This window comes from Zootoca vivipara, chromosome 5, assembly GCF_963506605.1.
Source record: "Zootoca vivipara chromosome 5, rZooViv1.1, whole genome shotgun sequence".
In the NCBI taxonomy this organism is placed as follows: Eukaryota; Metazoa; Chordata; class Lepidosauria; order Squamata; family Lacertidae; genus Zootoca; species Zootoca vivipara.
This window is the reverse complement of record NC_083280.1, coordinates 80,845,264-80,870,595: the sequence shown is the minus strand read 5'-3', so window position 1 is coordinate 80,870,595 and position 25,332 is coordinate 80,845,264. Positions and strand designations below refer to the sequence as shown.

Genomic DNA, 25,332 nt, shown 5'->3' with positions numbered 1-25,332 from the left:
GCCACTTTTTGTCCAGTGAATAACATTTGTGAAACTGGATAACTTGTGTGTCAATGTACATTATCCAGTTTTGCATGTGTTATTTGTTGCACACATGATTTTTCTTTATTTCTTGGACACAAGCAATGATTGCTGCAGTAAGCACTGATCAACACATCTTAATGTGGTTGTGTATTTTACACCTTAAATTCTGCGCTTTTAACTGCAGCATGAGGGCTTTTATTATGCATGTTTTTTTGGCTCTTTTCTGTTTTCCTCATTGTAAGCCTTTTCAAGGACCACATTGGTTGAAAAGCAGCTTTGCAATAAATAAAATAATGTTTCAGCATTTTTTAATCTACTTTTCTCTGCAGGAGGAATGGGAGGTGAAATTTGCCATTGCAGATTTGTGCAGTTTCTGATCTGTAAACTAGATCAGAGAGGGGTATAATCTGGGAACACCAATTCTTCCCCATCCTACCCAAGCTTCCAGAATTTCAAACATATTTCAGGATCCAATCATGTTTGGACCCCACACCCAGATTTGCAATATGACTACATTTCTAACTCATTCTCTCTCTCTCTCTCTCTTCCCCCCCCTCTGCTATATATATATATATATGCTGCTTTTATTTTCATGCTAGTAACATATCATTTCTTCACTCATCTTTCCACCTAAATTGCAGTGCTCTGTTTTGCTGATTAAAAGCACAGAAACTGAACAAATATAGATTTTGGTGATCTTTAACTAAATCAGTTTTAAATGAGTTTGAGGTGGGCCTGTGCACATTTGAACACACCACAGTAATATATCTAATCCTGAGATTCTTCCCAACCTTTTATTACAGGAACAACCCACAAAAGATTTTCAAGGACAGTAGCTCAGTGGTAGCACACCCGTGATATTTGAGTGCTAGTAAAAAGCAATTTCCCTGCAAATAGGGTTGCCTTGCCACCTCCATTTACTTACCACTGTGCCTTCAACAGGAATCAGGTGTTCAGAAAATAAGCACAGGCAAAATTATACGTGAAATCTCCCCCCCTTTTGAATTACCAATATTAACACAAAACATGCTACCTTTAGTCAGGGTTTGCAAGCAAGCTTCTGGCTCTCGTTGCAATGTCTGTTTTGAAGCTAGCAGTGATTGTCTTCCACATTGGTGCTGGCACAGTTCATCACCAAGAGAAAGAGGAGGAAGCAGTGAGTGAGCCTGCAGAGCACATTCAAATGCTTAACCCCATGGTCAAGGGATAACAATATTATATCTGCACCAGGCCTTTGTTTGGAAAGTCCATAAAAAGTAGTGGACTAACCCTAACTCCCAGCTGAGAGCAGTGGGACTGAACAGAGCATCAGAGCCATTGCCGTGTCTGAAGTCTGGTCATTTATGCCAGCCAGAGCAGAAGGAAGAGTGGGTTAGGACTGCTCTGTAAAGGAACTAATTTTCATTTCTGATTATAACCATGCATGAAAGTAGACTATTTTGCCATTGGTTTTTTCAGCTGTTCATTATTGGCTGGTGGGGAAACTATCAAAAACATTTTCTAATTACATAGAAAATCTCTCTATTTCCATCTCCTCCTGCCTCCCACTGCCCTGATGTTTGATTTCAAAGCATCTCCATTCTTGTGTTACAACATGAAACCCGAAGCATTCATTAAACCACCTCAAAGCTGATTTAACCACAAATCCATTACACTTTAAGGCAGTTGATACAGCTTGTAAAAGTCCTGAATTTCCCACACACTACAGATTAAACGTTTGGAACTATGCAAATACTAATACTAATACTAATATGTGTTATACTAATATGCAATACGGAAACTGTTAGCTGTTTGTGATAAAATAGATGCCTTACCCAAGACTTGAAGATAAATCTTTACATGTCAGGTTGGCAACAGTTGAACAACAAGTATTATTCACATGAATACAATGTGCTTTTCTCTCTTGAGCCCAAGAGAGGGTTTAGTCTTTGTTTGTTTTCAAAACTCCTTCATAACAGTGCATAAGTACTGGTAATCCATAGCTTGCTTCATTCTCACAAAAATCCTCCAGACAGGGTCTGCTTGAAGTCACCACACTTCCACACTCAGTCAAAGAATCATCTAACAGAACAATCAGCCAACTGCCAACTGCCACCTCCTTTCCCCAATACCATTTATTCTTTGGGAAACACATTTACAATACTGTACAAATACTAACAGAAACACCTGCTAGATGAGTCATTTATTGACACCCAGGGTTAACAAAAGAAAATTTCATGTTTCAGCCTAGTTACTGAGTCTATGTCCATGCGTGCAGGATTAAAGCAGGAATGGGAACTTATAGTCATCCAGATATTGCTGGACTCAAATTCTTATATTATATTATACTGGCTGGGATTGCTGTACCCTATGGAGGGTCACAGGTTCCTGTAGTAAAGTATATGATTCAAAGAGACGCAGCTGTTAGGCCACAATGCTGCACATGGCTGATGGGCGAACTTTGGTTAGTGGGTCTCATATTGTATAAGACTTCTCTGGTGGCAGAACTGCAGTCTCAGCTTAAATGTTCCTTTCCAATACAGGGGGTGGAGGGGAACTTGACAGGTATAGTATAAAATTCTGTGCTTCTCTCCCTGCTTCTTCTTCTTCTTTTTAATTAAAAAGGAGTAATGTCCCCCTTGGTATGAGGGACAGGGAGGCACCGCAAAATGGGGACTTCCACATGTTAACATTCTCTCTCACCTCAAACCAAGCCAAGCCAAACCAAACCAAACCGGAGCAGCAAATCATTTCTTTTTCTCCCCGCACCCTGGATCTGACTCGCTGCTCCTACAGCTGCTTTGAATTATGACGCACTGTCACATTTATAGGGTGATTTCATCAATTGATTTATTTAATTAATTTAGCGTTTTTAACACCGCACAGAGGGTATGTGACAGAGTGTGGCATTAGCAATTTCCTTCAGCAATAGATTTATTTGAGTTTTGTCTGCCAAGATTTATTTGAAAAAAAATACCGAAGGCGGCTTTCTGGCCTTGCTGTTAGTTGTGGTGCAAACACCAACAGCTTGGTGTTGAAAAAGAAGACAACCAGGCCAAATGCTCCTGAGGCTTAGAGGCAACAAAGCTACTGTAGTGGAGACTTAGCTTCCTTCCTTACCATCTTGTTGTGGATATAGGACTATAGGGAGCCTTTGGGATAAAGATGGCCAGGTCTCCATTTCTCATGAACGGGCCAGTAAAGGGCTTCATTTGAGCCATGGCTTAATTCTAGAATGTGTCTTCAATAATAAGGTCCAAGAAAGAGCAAGTAACACTGGCTGACAGCTCATTTAAATAGCTTGCAGTAGGGATTCATGTGAATCAGGCCTTGGCATCTATTTCTGAAGGCAGATTTGTCTCAGGGTCCAGCAGTTGCTGGCCATTATAGCAAAGTTTTATGTTGAGAACTTAGTGTTGGCATGAGGTTGGAACACAACTGCCTCATCCAAGATGATGGTTAAAAATATTAATATTGTCTTCTGTCAAGCTATCATTTGTCTCTCCTTGACCAATCTCTCCAATCAAAATGTACAAAATAATGTTACTATAAGGCTCTCTGGCATCCTTGAGGTTCTTTGACTCAGGCTGATCTAATTTCTGGAAAGGGCTTTGTTTTAGGAAATCTCATACAATAAAATAAAAACAATCACACTTTCAAATCATGGTCTTCTATTCAGTTCAGCGCCTCTCTCTTTGCTCTGCAATGCATCTTTTGATTAGTTAATCAATGGAAACACTTAGAACTTGGCACACAATCCATTCCTCCCTCTTCCTTTGCCTTCCCTTCCCTCTCTTTTCTGTTTTCCCTGAGTTAGATATGTTATCACTTGGCTATTGACCTGTTCTCTTTTCCTTCTTATTAAGGGGATTATCTCTGCCATCCTAACCAAATGTACACAAAATGAAGGATTCATCCCCATCAATAAAAATCTCTGGTAAGTGCTTTCAAACCCACCTTATAAGTCACGGCAAAATTTCCTCATTGTTTGCATCATGCCAAGTATCAGATGAAAGATGTCAGATACCAGACACCACTCGGTTTGCCCTATTAAGATGCTTCCATTGTATTTCCCCCGCCTTCATTGGGTTTATGTTTTCCCCTGGTGTGATGTGGGCTATATTACAAGTGCTGGTGCTCATCAGCTGATCTCCTGTCATTGAACAATGACTCACTGCTTAAAGATTGGCTCCATTGGAAAGCATTGCTTCGGCGGTTGATCTGCATTGGCTCATTCCCACATGCAAGGCTTCATTTGCTGCTACAGGCAACAGCTGATGAACATGCATGTATGAGCCACACATTCCAAATGCATGTAACAGGTCCCAAGTTGAACTCCTGGCATCACTACAGGAAGGGCTTCTATCTGCAACCATGGAAAGCTACTGCCTGGCCTTGCTCATGTCCAAAAGTCAGGCATTTATGAGAAAGTAAAGGAACAAACTTTACTTAATGATGCAGACTCCATGGCTAGCAAAGAGTAGATTCTAGTCTGAGTCCTCTTGCAAGGCAGAGGAGTAGCAGCAATAAATATTGTCTGACCCAGGGTTGTGGGTTTGAGCCCTGCATTGGGCAAAAGATTCATGAATTGCAGGGGGGTGGACTAGATGAAACTGGTGGTCCCTTCCAGCCTCACTTGGTACAGTATAAAGGCAGCTTCCTGTAAGCCTGACAGCTGCTGTTCCTCTGGCGAAAAGCTGCTTCAAGGGGGTATTTAGAGTGGTACATGGGAGTCTGTTTAACCCTTTTCCCTATCTGTCACTTCTCCACTACAGAGCCCCCTCCCAAAGGGAAAAGCAGGTGCCAGGCATTTGTTAACTTGCAATTCTGCTACCAACTACTGTCTTCATATTTACTGATAGCCATCTGGTTGTGGCATCCATTCAACTGCTAATAATACGTGGTTAGAGCTGGTTCTCACTGGGGAAGGTGGGGATAGGATCACAAATGTGCTATATATTCACACAATCCACCATGACAATGTAGGCAGACATTGTACTCATTACCAGGAAACACAGGCTGGCAGCAAGTACCATTCTGCTGCCAGCAATTCAGGAAGCTGGCCTAGAGCTCAGATAGTAGAATCAGAGCATTCTCTTTTCTAGTGGGTTAGACTGAAAATTTATGGTACAGCGACAATCCTCTCATGAAAATCCATATAATAATATTTATCTTAAAAACCAATGCTGTAGTGTGACTTGATACCGTAGCTCTCAAATGCTTTGGTCCCCCCCCCCTTTCCTTTTAAATAAGCGCAAGGGAATTGTAGCAAAGACACAGCCGCCTGTCTTTCATGTTTTCTAGAAAGCCTGAGAATATGCAGTGACTCCTAATGGAGAGTTAACTAGTTTTGAACACCTATAGGGGTTCAAATGAGTCTGGCCATTATCTCCAGCCCTTTTTATGGTGCTTATCAGAGAGGATGAAACACTTGGATGAAGCACTTGACGGTTTTAAAGGGAAAGTGAAAAATCAATAGCTACTTACAGCTCTTGCAGTATGCAAATGAACAGCCTAGTTGGCTGGGTCTAAGGAAGGGCATGGGGAAAAAATATCATGTAGGACAATGGACTTTTGAGCCAAGAGGAAAAATATGCTGCAGCAAGTAAACGTATAGCTTTACTGAAGTCAAACTGCTAAATCCCCTTGCTGTTTTTTTTTACTACAATGGCAGCAAAATTAAGAGATTTAATGAAACCTGCACAGAAATTGACATAACATGACCTAACTATAAAAAATATTTAATGTGATGAATGAGAGTTTTCAGTTTCTGAGGATATCCTGGGGTAGATAATGGCAAAGGACTGTTCTTGTTAAAGTGATGTAGCCTAGTGACTAACACACATAGCCCATGTATGCTTGCTTGGGAGTAAGGCCCACTGAGAATCAGGCATGCCTAACCTAGTTGCATCTGTCTCAAGGAGTGATGATTGCCGTTCATGCATTCTTTGCATGTGTTGCTGTATTCCAGTGCAGGAGCATTACAAATTGTTTGGGGCAGATTCAACAAAATAGCTGCACTAGGGGGAGCCAGTGCTACGAGTCCTGCCAGTGCCACAGGGCTTTCACCCCTCTAAATCAGCTCAGGGGGTTTGGGATAATCCCCAGAACAGCACACAAAATGCTTGCACTGATGGAACAATTGTATTAACACAACATTGAATTCCACACTCAGTGTCCCTCAATATTCTGTGGCTAAAGCTACAAGACTGGTTAAGATAGAGCTGCTAACAATGGTGTTATCTCTCACAGTTGCTTTTGGATTATGAGAGTGGGCTCATTAGCTCATGGCTAGAGAAAGGGAGCAATTTTATTTCATTAATTGACTAACTGAATGAATTTCTAGGCTGCCTTTCAACCAGTCTATAACACAGATAAAATTAAGAGCAATTCAAATGGGACCATGATAACCCCTTTTCCTGTGTCCTCTCTGTTCCATAGCGCATGGCCTTTCTGGTTGTTTTCTGTGTTTGCTAGGTCTTTGTCCTTTGTCACCACCCTGAGCTGCTTCTCATTTGTCCTGCTGGGAATCATGTTCTATGTTATCGATGTGAAAAATTGGTGGGGAGGTCAACCTTTCATTTTTCCAGGTAAGATATTGCAACTGTGGCCTATCGAAAGCTCATACCAATGACAAACTTAGTTGGTCTCTAAGGTGCTACTGGAAGGAATTTTTTTATTTGATTGGGGCAGTAACACCAAGGTAAGTTTCTAACAGTAGCCCTGTGCAGACATTCAATCTACATTGAAAATGACATGGGGTAGGGGGTCAGGGTCACACCCACTGGTCCTGCCCCATCATTGTCCCTAGCCTCCATGCATGGAAGAGTCTGTCCCTACAGAGACCTGTCCACATACACTGCTGACATGCAATCTGTGCTTTGTAAAAATGGAGGTTACAGATCTGCACATAAAGAGCTTATGAGTTTCGACAAGTCCCAGCTCCCTTGCATATATACAGGTCTGCACAGGATTATTGAGGAACCTTTTTCAGTTAGAGTAGCCAAAAAGGACAAAATCCTACTTCCCTCCTCTGCTTCTGACAGCAAGTGAAATATTTTTCTTTCCCCCCCTCTTATTTTCCAGAGCCTTTCCTGGCTACTGATGTAGCTTTGGCTTTTGACTACAGCAGTGTAGTCTCTGTTTTGATTGTGGCTATTGTGCATTTCAACGTTTTATTGAGAATCTATTTTATAGATTGTTTTTATGTGGTTGTGGGTTCGCTTTTGTTCTTAACTATTAGATTTTAATAGCTTGTTGAAAGTTGCTTTGCCTGCTTTTTGTAGAAGGGCAGAAAAATGACTAATGAATGAATTAATACTAATGAAGCCTGGTGGTGATACACATAGACACCCCGCAAACCCTTGCCTGAGAATTGCACAATGTCAATTCCAAAAGACATGAAAAGGCTGCTCTGTGATTCATTTAAGTGCTTATTGACATTAACAAGTGATGCTACTTTGAGAGTGCAGTGACTGTACCTGGTGGAAGCCAAGGATAAATCATTCTGTATTTTGCTCAGTCTTAAGACTTCCTCTGGAGCCGCTTGGCAATCTCTACTTAATTATGTGTTTGTTCAGGAATACAGACTAGTAATTTATGAAGCTGTTATGCCAAATGGCTTATGTCTATCATAGGTCATAACTCAAGTCTCTAAGCAGCTAGACTTTTGCTCTCAGCAGTCCCTCTAATGCTGCTTAACTATACATTGCTGATCTCATGCTGGACAATGCAAGTTAGATTCAAGTTATCCCAGTCAATTTCTCACTGCAAATACCCTCATTAGAGTGTAGGCTGCAGTTGCCCCTGATAGCTGTCCTTTGTAAAACATTGTCTCTGTATTATTTCCATCTTCCTTTTATAAAACTTTTATAAAATGTCGTTAATGTGAATGGTCAGAGTTGCAATCTTTCAGGTTACAGCCCTCTGTCATGTAGCGTCTCTAGAATCTAGATCCTAAGGACTTGTCAACACCAGAATTTCCAACCTACAGGCCACCAATCAAAACAAGATCAACAACATTGTCAATCTTTCACAGCAAACACTCAGCCCAGCTGAGGAATCCGTCCTTTCACGGGGACTATCATTCTGCCCTGCCAAATCCCAACACATGATTCAGTTCTGCGGGGACCTGGAAGCATTTTTCCGCCGTTTACGCCTGAAGGAGTATTTTCATCACACACAAGAACAAGACAAAGTAGAACAAACTACATCCCCACAACACAACACCTCTCAACTTACTGGGGAACAACCATCACCCTCCAAACGCATCAATGAACAGAACATTGACCACCAACTACCACCGAAAAGAAGTTACACAAAAAGGGACTCCACATGGACCCCTCCTGATGGACGCAATACCACACTAGATCTGTACATCGAATGCTTCCGCCACAGAATCCAAACGGATGTGACCAGAAAACACCATCGCTTACAACAAAATCTAAACCATGCTGAAAGGAGAGCCATAGAAAATCTCAGGAACAACCCAGACATTATAATTAAAGAGGCAGACAAGGGTGGAGCTGTCGTCATCATGAACAAAACTGATTACATCCAAGAGGCCCACAGACAACTTTCCAATACTGCCTTTTACATGAAATTGGACTCAGACCCCACACAAGCATACAAAAAAGAACTGAACAAGATTATTAAGGAGCTACCCCTACACATCCAAGAACAGATCCTCACAAACACACCAGCGGAACCTCGGCCAGGAACTTTCTATCTTCTACCCAAAATACACAAACCAGGAAACCCAGGACGCCCCATCATCTCAGGTATTGGCACCATTACAGTGGGTGTTTCCGGCTATATGGACTCTGTTCTGAAACCATATGCTATCAGTGCTCCCAGCTACGTACGTGACACCACAGATTTTCTGAGGAAAATACAATATTTGAACAATCTTCCTAACAATACTATACTAGCCACTATGGATGTGGAATCTCTATATACCAACATCCCACACAATGATGGTTTACAAGCCATAAGGAACACCATTTCAGATAAAACCACAGCGGACTTTGCTACCAAACTCTGCCACTTTGTCCTTACCCACAACCACTTCAAATTTGGTGATGACCTGTTCCTCCAGATCAGCGGCACAGCCATGGGCACCCGCATGGCCCCACAGTATGCCAACATCTTCATGGCAGATTTAGAACAACGTTTCCTTAACTCCTACCCACTCAAACCTCTCCTGTACCTGCGATACATTGACGATATTTTTATTATCTGGACACATGGACAACAGACCCTGGAAACCTTCCACCAGACATTCAATGACTTTCACCCCACCATCAACCTAACAATGAACCAATCTATGCAAGAAATACATTTTTTGGACACTACTATAAAAATACAGGATGGACGTATAGACACCACCTTATACAGAAAACCAACTGACCGACAAACATATCTACATGCTTCTAGCTACCATCCCAAACATACCAAACAATCCATCGTATACAGCCAGGCCTTACGTTACAACCGCATCTGTTCCAACTCTACAGACAGAGAATCTCACCTAAGAGATCTACAGCAAACCTTTTTAGAACTAAAATATCCACCTGATGAAGTTAAACAACAGATCAACAGAGCCAGACAGATACCTAGAGAGAACCTGCTGCAAGACAGACCCAAAAAAGAAAATAACAGAACACCACTAGTCATCACATACAGCTCCCAAGCTAAAACAGTACAACGCATCATCAGAGATCTACAGCCTCTCCTGGACAATGACCGCTCCCTTTCTCAAGCTCTGGGAGGAAGACCTTTCATTGCCTACAGACAGCCACCCAATCTTAAACAACTCCTCACCCACAATAATACAACCACCAGACTTAACATGGACACTGGTACCAGAGCCTGCAATAAACCCAGATGCCAACTTTGCTGCCACATACACCCAGACAACACCATTACTGGCCCCAACAACATCCAACATACCATCTCAGGACTATTTAATTGCTCATCCTCTAACATTGTGTATGCCATCAAATGCCAACAGTGCCCTTCAGCTCTCTATATTGGACAAACAGGCCAAACCCTACGCCAAAGGATAAATGGACATAAATCTGACATCAGGAACCAGAAGACAGAAAAACCAGTAGGAGAACACTTCAATCTCCCAGGACATTCTATACAAGATCTCAAAGTAGCTGTCTTACTACAAAAGAATTTCAGAAATAGACTGGAAAGAGAAGTTGCTGAATTGCAACTTATCACCAAGCTCAAAACCATGGAGGGACCTGGTTTGAACAGAGATATCGGGTTCTTATCTCATTATACATGATAAGCGATCTTCAGCCATCTCAACCCTTGCTTTTTCATGCAAAACCATTTGCAGTCGTTTGCGGTCATCAACAGCTATCAGTCAGTCAATCACCCATTTCCACCACCCTTCTGAGTGATCCCCCCTCCCCATCCCCACCCCTCCCCACCCCTTCTCTACATAAGTGCCTGGAAACTTCCATTTCACTGTATCTGAAGAAGTGTGCATGCACACGAAAGCTCATACCAAAATAAAAACTTAGTTGGTCTTTAAGGTGCTACTGAAGGAATTTTTTTATTTTACTTCGATCCAGACCAACACGGCTACCTACCTGTAACCAGAACTATGGAAGGCACCACATTGAGCCGCATGAAATGGAAGTCCATCAACCTCACCAAGAAACTTGCCCAGGTACAAACTGACATCCTCTTTCTATCTAAATGCAAAAACCTGGACATTGTACCTAAGGGTCTTAGAATTAAGAACCCTCTTCAATCAACTTATCCCACAGAATATGCCAGAAAACTATGCCACACTTTATCTAAGAAACTGCTGGAACATCTTATCGGCGTTCTGTATTCCAAACAGAAGTTAATAAAGGAGGAACTCTCTGCACTGGAGAACTCCATCAGGAATCACCCGGCCTGGCAGAAGTTCCACAAGGAAAAACAAACCATTTACCACTCTCAACTGGAGTTACTGAAGAACCAGAAAAATAAAAAACTCTGCAACCTTTCCAACCTACAGGCCACCAATCAAAACAAGATCAACAACATTGTCAATCTTTCACAGCAAACACTCAGCCCAGCTGAGGAATCCGTCCTTTCACGGGGACTATCATTCTGCCCTGCCAAATCCCAACACATGATTCAGTTCTGCGGGGACCTGGAAGCATTTTTCCGCCGTTTACGCCTGAAGGAGTATTTTCATCACACACAAGAACAAGACAAAGTAGAACAAACTACATCCCCACAACACAACACCTCTCAACTTACTGGGGAACAACCATCACCCTCCAAACGCATCAATGAACAGAACATTGACCACCAACTACCACCGAAAAGAAGTTACACAAAAAGGGACTCCACATGGACCCCTCCTGATGGACGCAATACCACACTAGATCTGTACATCGAATGCTTCCGCCACAGAATCCAAACGGATGTGACCAGAAAACACCATCGCTTACAACAAAATCTAAACCATGCTGAAAGGAGAGCCATAGAAAATCTCAGGAACAACCCAGACATTATAATTAAAGAGGCAGACAAGGGTGGAGCTGTCGTCATCATGAACAAAACTGATTACATCCAAGAGGCCCACAGACAACTTTCCAATACTGCCTTTTACATGAAATTGGACTCAGACCCCACACAAGCATACAAAAAAGAACTGAACAAGATTATTAAGGAGCTACCCCTACACATCCAAGAACAGATCCTCACAAACACACCAGCGGAACCTCGGCCAGGAACTTTCTATCTTCTACCCAAAATACACAAACCAGGAAACCCAGGACGCCCCATCATCTCAGGTATTGGCACCATTACAGTGGGTGTTTCCGGCTATATGGACTCTGTTCTGAAACCATATGCTATCAGTGCTCCCAGCTACGTACGTGACACCACAGATTTTCTGAGGAAAATACAATATTTGAACAATCTTCCTAACAATACTATACTAGCCACTATGGATGTGGAATCTCTATATACCAACATCCCACACAATGATGGTTTACAAGCCATAAGGAACACCATTTCAGATAAAACCACAGCGGACTTTGCTACCAAACTCTGCCACTTTGTCCTTACCCACAACCACTTCAAATTTGGTGATGACCTGTTCCTCCAGATCAGCGGCACAGCCATGGGCACCCGCATGGCCCCACAGTATGCCAACATCTTCATGGCAGATTTAGAACAACGTTTCCTTAACTCCTACCCACTCAAACCTCTCCTGTACCTGCGATACATTGACGATATTTTTATTATCTGGACACATGGACAACAGACCCTGGAAACCTTCCACCAGACATTCAATGACTTTCACCCCACCATCAACCTAACAATGAACCAATCTATGCAAGAAATACATTTTTTGGACACTACTATAAAAATACAGGATGGACGTATAGACACCACCTTATACAGAAAACCAACTGACCGACAAACATATCTACATGCTTCTAGCTACCATCCCAAACATACCAAACAATCTATCGTATACAGCCAGGCCTTACGTTACAACCGCATCTGTTCCAACTCTACAGACAGAGAATCTCACCTAAGAGATCTACAGCAAACCTTTTTAGAACTAAAATATCCACCTGATGAAGTTAAACAACAGATCAACAGAGCCAGACAGATACCTAGAGAGAACCTGCTGCAAGACAGACCCAAAAAAGAAAATAACAGAACACCACTAGTCATCACATACAGCTCCCAAGCTAAAACAGTACAACGCATCATCAGAGATCTACAGCCTCTCCTGGACAATGACCGCTCCCTTTCTCAAGCTCTGGGAGGAAGACCTTTCATTGCCTACAGACAGCCACCCAATCTTAAACAACTCCTCACCCACAATAATACAACCACCAGACTTAACATGGACACTGGTACCAGAGCCTGCAATAAACCCAGATGCCAACTTTGCTGCCACATACACCCAGACAACACCATTACTGGCCCCAACAACATCCAACATACCATCTCAGGACTATTTAATTGCTCATCCTCTAACATTGTGTATGCCATCAAATGCCAACAGTGCCCTTCAGCTCTCTATATTGGACAAACAGGCCAAACCCTACGCCAAAGGATAAATGGACATAAATCTGACATCAGGAACCAGAAGACAGAAAAACCAGTAGGAGAACACTTCAATCTCCCAGGACATTCTATACAAGATCTCAAAGTAGCTGTCTTACTACAAAAGAATTTCAGAAATAGACTGGAAAGAGAAGTTGCTGAATTGCAACTTATCACCAAGCTCAAAACCATGGAGGGACCTGGTTTGAACAGAGATATCAGGTTCTTATCTCATTATACATGATAAGCGATCTTCAGCCATCTCAACCCTTGCTTTTTCATGCAAAACCATTTGCAGTCGTTTGCGGTCATCAACAGCTATCAGTCAGTCAATCACCCATTTCCACCACCCTTCTGAGTGATCCCCCCTCCCCATCCCCACCCCTCCCCACCCCTTCTCTACATAAGTGCCTGGAAACTTCCATTTCACTGTATCTGAAGAAGTGTGCATGCACACGAAAGCTCATACCAAAATAAAAACTTAGTTGGTCTTTAAGGTGCTACTGAAGGAATTTTTTTATTTTACCAGAATTTAATGTCCATCTCAGATTTCCGCGGTGCCCTGTGTGATGCCAAAGTTTGGTACTCCCCCACCTCTCACATTCCATTCTAAATCATATTTAAAACTGTTTTCTTAATAAATAAATAAAATCTGCCACTTTTGCAATTGTTATTGACTGTGGTTGCAATGGTTTTGTTTCTTGTAAGCTGTCTAAAGGGCCCAATAAGGTCAAAAGGCAGGTTTAGAAATTTTAAGACCCATAAAATAAAATATCATCTGACCTGCCTGGTGGAAGTAGAAGAATAAAGTGGCTCTGTCACATGATCATGTTGAAGGTGGCAAAATGAATCACCGCTAGCATCCTCACCCTTAAACTTTGGGTAAGGCAAAAAGGCCAATTACTATAACAATTCACACCCTACAAGGAAATGTATGGGCAAAATAACTAGCCATCCTTCAGAATTGCAGTGCAGTGATTTTTAATATACAGATTGTCACACAAAGGTTATGCAAGCTACTCCACAGTGTTATATCTTAAACTATGTTTCTTCCTATGAATTTACAGGGATGAATTCAATTCTCATCTACGTTGCAAGCTCCCTCCTGAGCACATACTTCCCTTTCAATTGGGAAATGAAGTTTCCGAACTCCCACGCCGAACCCTTGTTTCAGGCTCTACTAGGCACTTCACTTTGGGTATTAGTTGCTTATCTCCTCTATAGGAAGAAGTTCTTTTTAAAAATATGATGGTGTGGGATTCAGGAACGTAATTTCCTCCCTGCCCCCAGCTCTTGTAATGCAATTATGATAACTGACAATCTCAAAACCTGAATCCTACACAGGATATGGTGCTGCTGCGACTCCATGTCTCTTCTCCATCTCTTCTTGCAACATGTGACATAAAAAAATGTGTGATGCAACAGCACCATCCCTGCATCACAATAATATGAGGCTGGAGTGGGGAGATGCCAGTCACAATGCCATTACATCTCACTTTGTTTAAACATTACAAGGTAAAGAGGCAGAATATAGAGAGAGCAGCAGCTCTTTGTCTCGTATAGCATCTGGCTCACTCCCAAATCAGTCCCAGGAATCCAGTCTCAGCACCAAGCAGCAAGACAGGTAAGGAAGTATTCTGCCAAAACAGCTTCTCATGGACACCCATTGGAATTGACACTGAATCCATTCCAAAGATCAGGGATAGGGAACTTGTGGCCCTGCAGGTGTTACTAAATTCCAACTCCCATCAGTCCCAGCCAACATATCGAAAGGTCAAGGATGATAGGAGATGTAGATCAACATCCAGAGTGTTGCCCACACGATGCAAAATGTTCTATTGGAGCTGACCCCAAATATAAACAATGGTATGAACTTCTATCATCAACCAAATACGTACTGAAGTTTAGATTGTTTCGCTGATTCTTTGTGTATTTGTTTCCTTTTATCATATGTGTGTCTCAAAGGTACAAAATAAATAAACAAGCAGCTTAAATGGTTGATTCAAGATGTTGTTTCCCTCATTCACGGATGTACTTTAAAAGCCATATAGTTGCACATTTGCATTTAGCAAATCTCAAGTTGTGTGAAACTTGAGGACATACTTCCCTAGGAAATAGGGTTAGTGTAAGGACAGCATGTTGTTACCTCACTCTTCATAAAAGTGAGGACTTTTCCTTTATGTTGTTGTTGCAGTATCAACCAGACTGCAGACGTCTGATATCTGCTACCTTTAGGGCGCTATGCTTATGATAACTTTATGTTAATACAGCTTGGGGCTATAGTATCCCCCCACAAGTGTTCTAGTGGTGTTACATTTACTAGTCCAGTGTATCTGGTACTTGAGGCAGAAATCTTTATTCTCCTTGCTACAATCCTACGTCAGCAGCCTACTCCTCTGACCAGAAAACAGAAGCTAATAAACTGTTTTTATTCATTGGTTACCCAAATCTATCACTGCCTAAAACTGATTCCCCTACCCAGGAAGCCACCATTTTTCTCCACCCAGTATTATTATTATTATTATTATTATTATTATTATTATTATTATTATATTAATTTTCTATACCACCCTTTCTCCAAAGATCACAGGGCTGTTTACAATATAAAAACAAAACTGCATACCATAATAACAAACCAAAACAATAACACCCCCCCCACATACAGTTTAAAAGACCATAGGTTGTTTAAATACCCAAAGGCCTGGAGAAGAGGAATGTTTTTGTCTGGCACCAAAAGATACGCAACAAATGCATCAGATGAGCCCTTCTGGGCAGAGTATTCTACATGCAGGGAGCCACTGCAGAAAAGGCCCGCTGTCATGTTGCCGCCCTCCGGTCCTCTCCCATCACTTGACGTGCTACAGTTCTTTCTATGGTTGAAGGCAGGGCCTTGTTTTTATTTTGCTCTTCAGTTAAGCATGCTAGCATCACATCACTGCACTGATCTGCAGCATTGGTGAGAACCTCATTGCGCTGTCCTTCAACCAGTGCTGAAACTGCAGGATCTTAAGTGCCTCGCATAGGTCAAGGTTATGGCACTCCATGGGATTAATTTAATTTTAAAATTTTCAGCCATCTATATTTAATATGAGCTAGGCAAAATAGTGAGTCACTTTGTTTCAACATTGTAAGGCCTCCAGAATGTTGCCACTAACTAAGACTGCAGGGAAATGCTAATATATTTCAAAATAAGGAATTTTCTCTCAGCAGACCTGTTAAGTTATATCTTAATATTGTCTTGGGGTGGGCATTAATAACAAAGATAATTAAATGTTATTTTTTTAAAAAAAGAAATTTATGTGCTTATACTAGTGTTTTTCAAGCTATCCAGGAATATTTCCATACAAACCTCTCTAACTCAAAACCCCCTGGATATCACTGTATATTGTAGAGGAGTTGGTGGGATGTTATGGAGCAGATATTTGGCCTTGCCTGATGAGCCTCAAATGACATGAACAGAGAATAAGCTAGTGTGATCTGAGAGTGTACCCTATGCCAAATGTTGTTCATGGCTGCAGATTGCAGGGGGGAAATTAGTAGTTACAAGTGAGTTGTATGTCTGTCGTTACTGATCTTCAGCCTACCTGATAAGCTTCCAAGGAATACCAGGATTCCCTGAAACACCATTGGAAGACCACTGGGTTATACCTGTACAGAAGCTCATTTTTGTGGAAGTTCTTAGCCAGCTTGGCCCCATTACCACGCACAAGGGCTTGGAAGTACCCGATCCTGCTGTGGCCTTAACATTGTGAATGGGATCCTCCCCTAGCCCCTTGTGCTGTTTACTGGAGGATGACTAGGAGAACATCACCTACAGGAACGAAGGCTGCAGCAGAGTCTTTGGCCCTGGGTGACTCTTACATGTACATTGTAATGAACACACAATGGAGGAGAACTCCCATGATTAATCTGCCCACTGGACTTCTTAAACAGGATCCTAAAGAAGGAATTGTATGTCAAGTATTACTTTTTCAATTAATGGAAAACTCCTCTTGTTATTTTTCAAATAAGGGCTTTACCTTTTTATATTCAAATTTATACTGGGTTTCTTTTTTATTTGGAGTTCTCAGAGTAAAGGAATACTCAGCGTTGTAGCTCCAAATCCCAAGAATCGGCGAGTAGCCAATTTCTGTTTGTATTCCAAAGTCATATGAAGAGTACACTCTGGCAACCCAGCCTGGAAGAGGCAATAATGTGAATATGACAGCTAGGCAACATTTGGTTGGCGATATTACAGAAGAAGTGTATAAGTGCCTCTGAAGAGGAAATCAGCCGGACTTGACTGCAAGTAAGTGAGATATCAATAATGTTTCCTAAACCCTCCAGTTGCTGCTGTATGGAAGTTTTTGTTTGTTTGTTTAAATTTATATACCACTTAATTGTAACAAAGCCATCAAAATGGTTTACAAAATTGGGATCCTAAATCGTATTTTTGTATTTTTTTAACTCAGTAAGAGCAAAGGACAGTGAATGGAATATTTCAAAAACAGCTGGCTAATGCTATAAGGATTCCCTGTACTTCTAACATTTTTTTTTTCTTTTTTCCTAACATATCAAAACAGTCAAATCAAGGGAAACTTTTTTTGAGGCAATCTTGTAAAATACTGATTGGGGAGAATTAATAGTGAAAGGGAAAATTATTTCTGAGGATCTGGCTTGGAAATGCATTATTTGTGGGGTAGGGGTGTCAGAGGAGAATCTGGCAGGGAAATTAAACTGCAAAAAAGAGAAGCTGTTTCCTGTATGTTTGGGTGATAATTGTGTTTGACCGCTGCAACAAAAGTACACCAAATTCATCTTAGTCCAATAGCAGCGATCCAGATACTTCTGAAAACTCGCAAGCAGCGCAGGAAGGTATGCCATTGCCAGATACTACAAATGTATTTCAATTCTTAATGTGTTGGCTTGCTCTGCAAAATCCTAGCAATCTCTCTCTCAGGGGTGGGGAATCTGTGAGACACCAGAGGTTGTTGGACTCCAACTCCAGTATGGTCAGTGATTAGGAATTGGAGTCTAAGAACATATCAGTGGTGTCACAGATTTCTGTTTGAAAACAATATTTCTGTTTGAAAACAACAACTGATATTGTGATGCCCCTTATGTTACCCACTTATGAAAGACCAGTAATACACAATCCCCACTCTCTGTAACAGATTATGCCACCTTCACTTAGCCCTATGATTCTGCATACAATTCAGATTTTAATCTGAATGATATGTTCCCTTTTAATTGCAGGGAAGAAGCAATCAAGGGCTGAAAACTAAACATTGATCATTCATAGCATGAAACTGGCACTTATAAGCATATTCTGCCTGATTTGCCATTAACTTGCTGCAGTGGTCTGCTTTTTCTGCAACTGTTGGCCTGTGAATGGCCATTGAGTTGTTCAGTTCCTGCACTTTGCTGGCCAGACAAGCCATTGATAAAAAGGGACGTTGTGGTTTTGAATTGCAGACAGACCAATCAATCAGGGGACAAAGGATGAAGGCAAGTTATTAAAATTCAAACTGCATCTCAGCTTCCTGTAGAATTTTAAAAATTATTATTACAGCTAACTTCATCAGCAGTCAGAATAGACATGAACTTGCTGACAACTGACATTTAAAAATTTCTTTTTGTGATTTACTTCTTATTTTTCTGTGTCATTATCTTTGCCTGAACACTGGGCCAATATGTGTGACAGGAGGTTAAAAGTCCCATGTCCCTTCATACTTTGTTGAAATAAAGTTTAAAATAAATTAAAATTCATTAGATTTTTGCAAAGCATCAGAGCAGATTTTTGGCAACACAATGTTTTTAAATTGCACAACCTGGGGAGAATCTAATATAGACTTGTATAAAAAGTTTGTGTGTTTGACCAATGATCAGGGGCAGATATCTTATCTGGTTGCCACTAGCCTCCTAAAGTGGGAAGCGGCTGTGCTGGATAAAAGACATTAAGACATTAAATGTGTTTTCTGGAGTCTGTTTCTCCATAGACCCACAGCTGAGGTCAATGCAGAGCAGAAATTTTCCATCCCCTGGAGCAGCTTGCCATGAACTTGATTATATGACCATATAATGGTGTATCAGATGTATCTGTAGGTGTTGGATTAATATGCAAATACTGGAAGATTATTCGGTCCTATTTGCAGAGCTTGCTCATTTTACAGTGTTTTTTTAAAAGTCTTTTTATTTTAACAGTTCACAGTTTAGAGGTGGGGAAACCGTAAAGGCTATTCCATCTCCCTTTTACAGGCTGAGGCCAGAAAAACACAGTAAAATATTAGAGACACAAATGACAAAGGTAGGAATGAAACCATAAGCCAGTCTTCCCATCACACTCTCAGGGTGCTCATGATTCTGGGTGGGGAGGTGGCAGAGGGAGAGGCTTCTCTTAGGAAAGGCAGCTGTTGACGGATCCAGATTTGGGGGCTGGGCAAAGTGCCTGGTGAGTTTACAGGGTGACAGGTGACAGTGGTAGTATGGGCATATGGAGTAGCGCTGAAAGGAAAGTTGGGTGACTAGCAAGCGAAAGAGGGAGCCAACATTTTCATCTCTCCTCGTTGCTCTAAATGTAGTGTCACAGTGGATTAATGGTGAATTTAAGAGTGGTTTTCAAGCTCCATTCCAGGCAACCCCTGGCAGGGTGAGACATTAGGGCATAGATGCGAACTTCCTGGCTGCCCTGCTGCCCAAGCACCAACAAAATTCTTCATGAAGGGACTGGACACCTGCAAATTTCAGTGTCATACATGCTGTAGGGCACCCACAGTCGCGGGGCCAAGTTGACACTCCTGCATTAGTGTCCTCAGTCCTCATCTGACATGCTCAGTACTACACCACAGTGGTCTGTACGAGTTGTGTATTCATAGGTTCGACATAGATATATTTGGCTGAATGGACAAAGGCTGGGAATAGGGTTTGTCACCATGATCACAACCCTCTCCTCTGTGTATCCTGCTCATCATCTAGACAAGGCTTGGATCTTTAATCAAGGACCACATTTCCTCATGGTCAACCAGGGGCCACATGCCTGTGGTGGGTGGGGCCAGAGGCGAAAGGGGACGGGGCAATGGGTATGACTCCTATAATTGCATGGTAGGTTATATATTCCAGCCAAGCACAAGTTTCTGTAAACCCAATTACATTTTCCAAGAGGCATCATCACTGTTCAGTAACACATTTCAGCCACACAGAAACACTCTGGGAAGGTTATGGAGCAGGGCTGGCATGGAAAGTGGGCAAGAGAGAAGGTACAGCCTAGGGAGAGTCCAAAGACCTGATCATAGCTGCCAAGTTATCCCTTTTTTAAAGGGATTTTCCCTTATGCTGAATAGGCTTCCTCGCGAGAAAAGGGAAAACTTGGCAGCTATGGACCTGATGCTCCCCACCCCTGGACAAGGGTATTGGAACGGGAATAAACAAATCGCTTAGCTTCCTATAAAGACAGCCTACTCTAAGCAGTCAAAATGGTGGTCTTACCAAGTTTCAGCAGGGAGCTTCCAAACCGAACACACAAATGCAAAGGCCTCACTCTTCTATGTTTTGCATAGGTGGACTAGGAGAGAGATGTAGAGACAGGTTGAGGGCTGAGGCACAAAACTGGCTGCATCCATTGGATTTGGCGGAGAGGCTCCAGGTGGAAAGAGGACTGTGGCCAACTTCCCATGGACTTAATAGTTGGTGAGTTTCAATGGTTTCTATTTTTGCTCAGTGCACATATTCATTTATGATGATGCCCCACCTTGATTGATGCAGAACAAAAAGCATAGTTTCAAATTCAGCAGCAGGAGGCTGATTATCTTCCAAAACTGTCGTAACGAAAGGAAGACAATGACTGCTTAACTGAGCAATTGCTTTTCACTGGACCCTTAGAAATCTTTGACATCCACCTCCTTATGCCATAATGAGTGTGTTAAGTCTTTAAGGTATCAGAAGATTACTTTTCAGTAAAAAAAAAAAAGACTAACAAAGTTGCCCTTATGGAACTTATTTGGAGATTATCAGGGAAAGGAACCAATAGGAGAGTTACAGTACTTAAAAGTTGCCTTGGGCACCTCTGAAATTAAGTTGCTAACTTTTGCCATATTTATGTATTTATTACATTAATATCCAGCTTTTCTTTCCATCCTAGCACTCAAGGGAGCATACACTGAGTTTCCCAGACCAGTCCCAGACTTGCTTTGCTTTAGCAAGATGGCTGCATGCGGTTTTTACCCTAGCTGATGAGAAAATATTTTACTATTTTGCCGCACTACATATACTGGTTGGTCATTGATTGACAAGAGAACAGTTTGAATAAATATTTAAACTGCAATTACAATTATACCAAGACTGCACCCCTGTGCAGTGTGTAAGCCCTGTTGAACTCAGATTTATTTTCTAGGTAAACATGAATAGCAGACGTGGGGAACCTTATTTTTCTTCCGGAGGGAAGGGTGGGTAGAGGGCAGCTTGCCTTCAGGAAGTGCTGCCCAACACTTCCATTCCACTTGGTCTCCCAAGGAAAGGCAGGATCGTGTGCTGAACCCCTCAGGTTGCATTCTACTGTTGCTTAGGATGCTGCTGTGTGTATTTTTTTTATTGTACTCCTAGCCAAACTGACCACGCCAAACCTCAGTCTCACATGAAAGCATATGCCGTCTTGTGAAATCCTAAAAAGTGTCTTTGCAGTCAAAACCAAGTGCAAATTCTCACTCCATTGGGTAATATTCTGTTGAAACAGAATATGTTTTCCGTTAATATATAGGAACCCTCAAACCATGCATCGTTTATTCTACCTAATGTGCTTCTTTCAAATTCAAATAACACAGAAGCATTTGTTGGAAGCACCCAAGTGTGCTTTCCTTGTCCTCGTATATAAAAGTGCAAATGTTAACCATGAATTTTAAAAAGGTCACTGCAGTTGGTCAATCAGTATAAATTGGATGTAGCTTGTGGGCAGAAATGAATCTAGTCAAGCACTTAGGTCTATTGTTTCCTTGTCTCTTCCATAAGCTCTTCTTAGACTGAGCTTTTCATCTTCCTGCTTAAAGGTCCAGTTTGTAGGAATATGGGAAGCTACCTTATACTGAGTCATTGGTCCATTTCGTTCAGCATTGCCTTTCCAGAGCTTCAGACAGGACTCTTTCCCAGCCTTCCTTTGAGATGCTGGGGACTGAACTGGGGACAAAGTCGATGCCCTGCCATTAAGTTATGGCCTTTCCCCAATAGATCCTATGGTGGGGCACCACTGAGACTTGCTAGGAGGCCCTTATTCCCCCTGCAGAGCTACAATTCTCAGATTGGTTTAACAATCATCCCTCATTCAGGGGAGCTCTGGGAACTATAGCTCTGGGAGCAGAATCAGGCTATCCTAACAACTCTGCACAACTCGGTTACTTGCTTCCTTGGGCACAGGTGAGCATTTTGCTTTCATTCTACATTTCAGTAAATGTTGAACTCTCCTCTGTACCCAGCAATGCCAGGAGCAGACTGGTAAAACCACTGGGCTTGAACAGGGGGCTGGGGGGGGGGAGTATAACGTGTGCCTGGAGCCAACACCTTTTAAAAACATTTATCATCTTGTATCATGTTAAAAATCTACGCTTGTCTGTGCTCACCAATCCCTACTTCAAGCAGAATAATAACAATACAAAATTGATGGTCCTTAGAGCAAAACTTATTCTTTCTGTCCTGGATTCCCCTCCACTTTTCCCCCATGTGCATTTATCAATCATGGAACTTTTTATTATTATTGTCAGTATAGATCTTGTCCTCTGTAAACTGTCTGTTTGTGTAATGGATGGATTGGTTCCTGCTTTGCTTCATTCAGATGGAGGGCAAGTTCAGATGCCATATGCCTCAGAGAGAAAGCAAGGCAGAACCAGAGAGGACAGAGGAGGACTTTAGAGGACCTTTGGCTGCTCTTTTCAGTTTAATTGTTAGATCCATCCATGGGTGACAGGTGTATGTGGCGAGGGTGAATTTAAAAACAACACTACCACAATGGAGAATGAAAACATTAATGAAGTGCATGTGTGTTTTGCTACAACAGGCCAAGGCTACTGCTGTCACAAAATGTCACTATTCCATAAGCTTTAAATCCTACTGAGATAAATTCATACCTCGTACTTCACACAGGAATTGGGGATCATTTCCTGTTAATGTTGGCTGATCCAGTCCCTTTGGTTGGCCACGGTTGCAAGTTCCAAAAACTTCCACAGTCGCACTTGGTCATTTGATAATTGGTTTTTGAATAGCCCTTTAAATAAACATCAGAAACTCACTGGTAACTTAAGATCAGGCCTTCCCACATCCCACTGATTCCCTGGAACCAACTGACCAGTTTGGATCTCTTCTTTCAATAACAGTCTGTCGTTGCCCAGACAACGCTTGGGCCCAGAACTCTAGTTTGCCACTCCAGGTGAAGCTGCTGATGCAGTGAAACAGAGTGTATTAATATGCTCACAATGTCAGTCATTTCCCCAAATGACTGAACAATTTAGCCATTTTATTAAACCAGTGAGTGAAATAATGATTTTGTGAAGTGATTTAATTTCCGTCATTTCATCAAAAGTATTGGTTTCACAAGGTTACTTTCACGGGGAAGGGCAAAATCCATTCCTCGGTTGTGGGGATGGCTGCACATGGAGGGAACCTTCTCCACACCCACCATGCACAATGTCCCAAACACCGTTCAGCCTCAGCCTCTTTCCAAATGCAAGACGTTGATCCCTGCTTGGGGGGATGTGCGATGCCCTACTCTTCTCACCCAAACTTCATCTATTGAGAATACAGTCCGTTAATGATTATAATTCATGCCACTTACAAAATAAAACTTCATTATAAAATTGTAAGACACGCACTGCAACATTTTTACATGCAAATTTGATATATGTGAGAAGCCCTCCCCACCAGGGTTTGGGTTGCGGAGATGGCTAATATTTACATGTACCCTTGAACCTTACTAAACAATCTTGCAGCATTGTTAGTGCGGGCTGAGGATGCCTGTAACACTGGTTTTAGTCGTGCCAGGAAGCTTCCTTGACTTTTTAAGATAATGTCATGTTGACACACAGGATCAAATCCTTCCAAGGTGGTTTTATGTGATATGGTATGCTGACATTACCCATGCTCCCTTAACTGAGAGCAACTTGTGGGTGTGCAATAGGTTTCCGGCCACATAATCTTCTGAGCAAACATAATGCTCCTTCTGCAGGTTAATCTGGATATATATATATATATATATATATATATATATATATATATATATAGCACAAATGTCAGTGAATCTGAATAAATTACATGTCGAAGGAAAGAGCCAACACTTCTCAGTTTTTATTAATGTTCACTTAGCACAGAGGCATTGAACTTTAACAGATATACTGCAAAGCTCAAAGTCCCAACTGCAAACTTGTACAAAATGCAAAAAAAAAGACATTAAAATAATTCCTAATTAAGAAAATCAACCTGCCCAGTTCATGTGTTTTACAAAAGGAAAGAAGAAGAAGAAGAAGAAGAAGAAGAAGAAGAAGAAGAAGAAGAAGAAGAAGAAGAAGAAGAAGAAGAAGAAGAAAGAAATTTTAATCCCCTAATGATCTTTATGTGGGCCTGGGGCCCTTGATGCCAGCCAGATGTCAAGCGTGGCTATACATCTTCTGAGACAGTGTCGGTTGATGGTGGATTCTTTAACCTTCTGGTAATGATCAAGGGAAGGCTGGTGTAGCATAATGGCCAAGTTTGAACTGTGAGTCAGGCAGTCCTTGGGTAAAATCTCACCTGACATGTCCTGTAGCAGACTTTACCCTCCATTAAAGTGGTAGAATTTTATCACTATTGTGTGTGTGTGTGTGTGTGTGTGTGTGCGTGTGCGTGGAGAAATTGTCTACATCAGACCCTAAGGGGTCCTAGTGTTCCACCCCACGTTCATTCAGTGGTCCTGATTCTGTGCTTTTAAATTTAGCACATGGAGTTTGCCGCATTGCTTATATCTCCATGCCAAGGAAATAGCAAACCCACTTAGCCCTGTCTAACATCTGTTAGGTTTCTGTTAAAGGTGCAGGGCCAATAAAATGAGGGGGAAGTCAAAATGGGTTGCGCTGCAATCCTGTTGTGGTGTGTCCTCTGAATATAACATAACAACATAACAGAAACATAACATAACATAGCATAGCATAGCATAATATAACAACATAACAAAACACAACACAACATAATGTGTGTGTGTGTGTGTGTAGATACAGCAATGTATACTGATTTCTCAAGTCCTTATTTTGTGCAATG

General features: G+C 41.7%; 1 protein-coding gene and 1 long non-coding RNA gene across 6 annotated transcripts in view; both read left to right on the top strand.

The window, feature by feature from the left end:
• Positions 1-15,448, top strand: part of LOC118096362 (heparan-alpha-glucosaminide N-acetyltransferase-like) — a 179,474-nt gene extending 164,026 nt beyond the window's left edge. For 4 of the 5 annotated variants that reach the window (XM_035138109.2, XM_035138106.2, XM_035138110.2 and 1 more), the window contains 3 exons: positions 3,870-3,940; positions 6,481-6,593; positions 14,154-14,726. In XM_035138109.2, coding sequence (XP_034994000.2) covers positions 3,870-3,940; positions 6,481-6,593; positions 14,154-14,335 — 366 coding nt within the window. In that variant the 3' untranslated portion in view covers positions 14,336-14,726. Of the gene's footprint in view, positions 1-3,869; positions 3,941-6,480; positions 6,594-14,153 lie in introns of all 5 variants that reach the window. The other variant, XM_035138107.2, reaches the window with a different exon arrangement.
• A 500-nt stretch (positions 15,449-15,948) lies between these two features.
• LOC118096364 (uncharacterized) overlaps positions 15,949-25,332 on the top strand; it is a 33,014-nt gene continuing 23,630 nt past the window's right edge. Inside the window, exon 1 of the long non-coding RNA XR_009557637.1 lies at positions 15,949-20,751. This is a non-coding gene — a long non-coding RNA (uncharacterized LOC118096364). The remainder of the gene's footprint in view (positions 20,752-25,332) is intronic.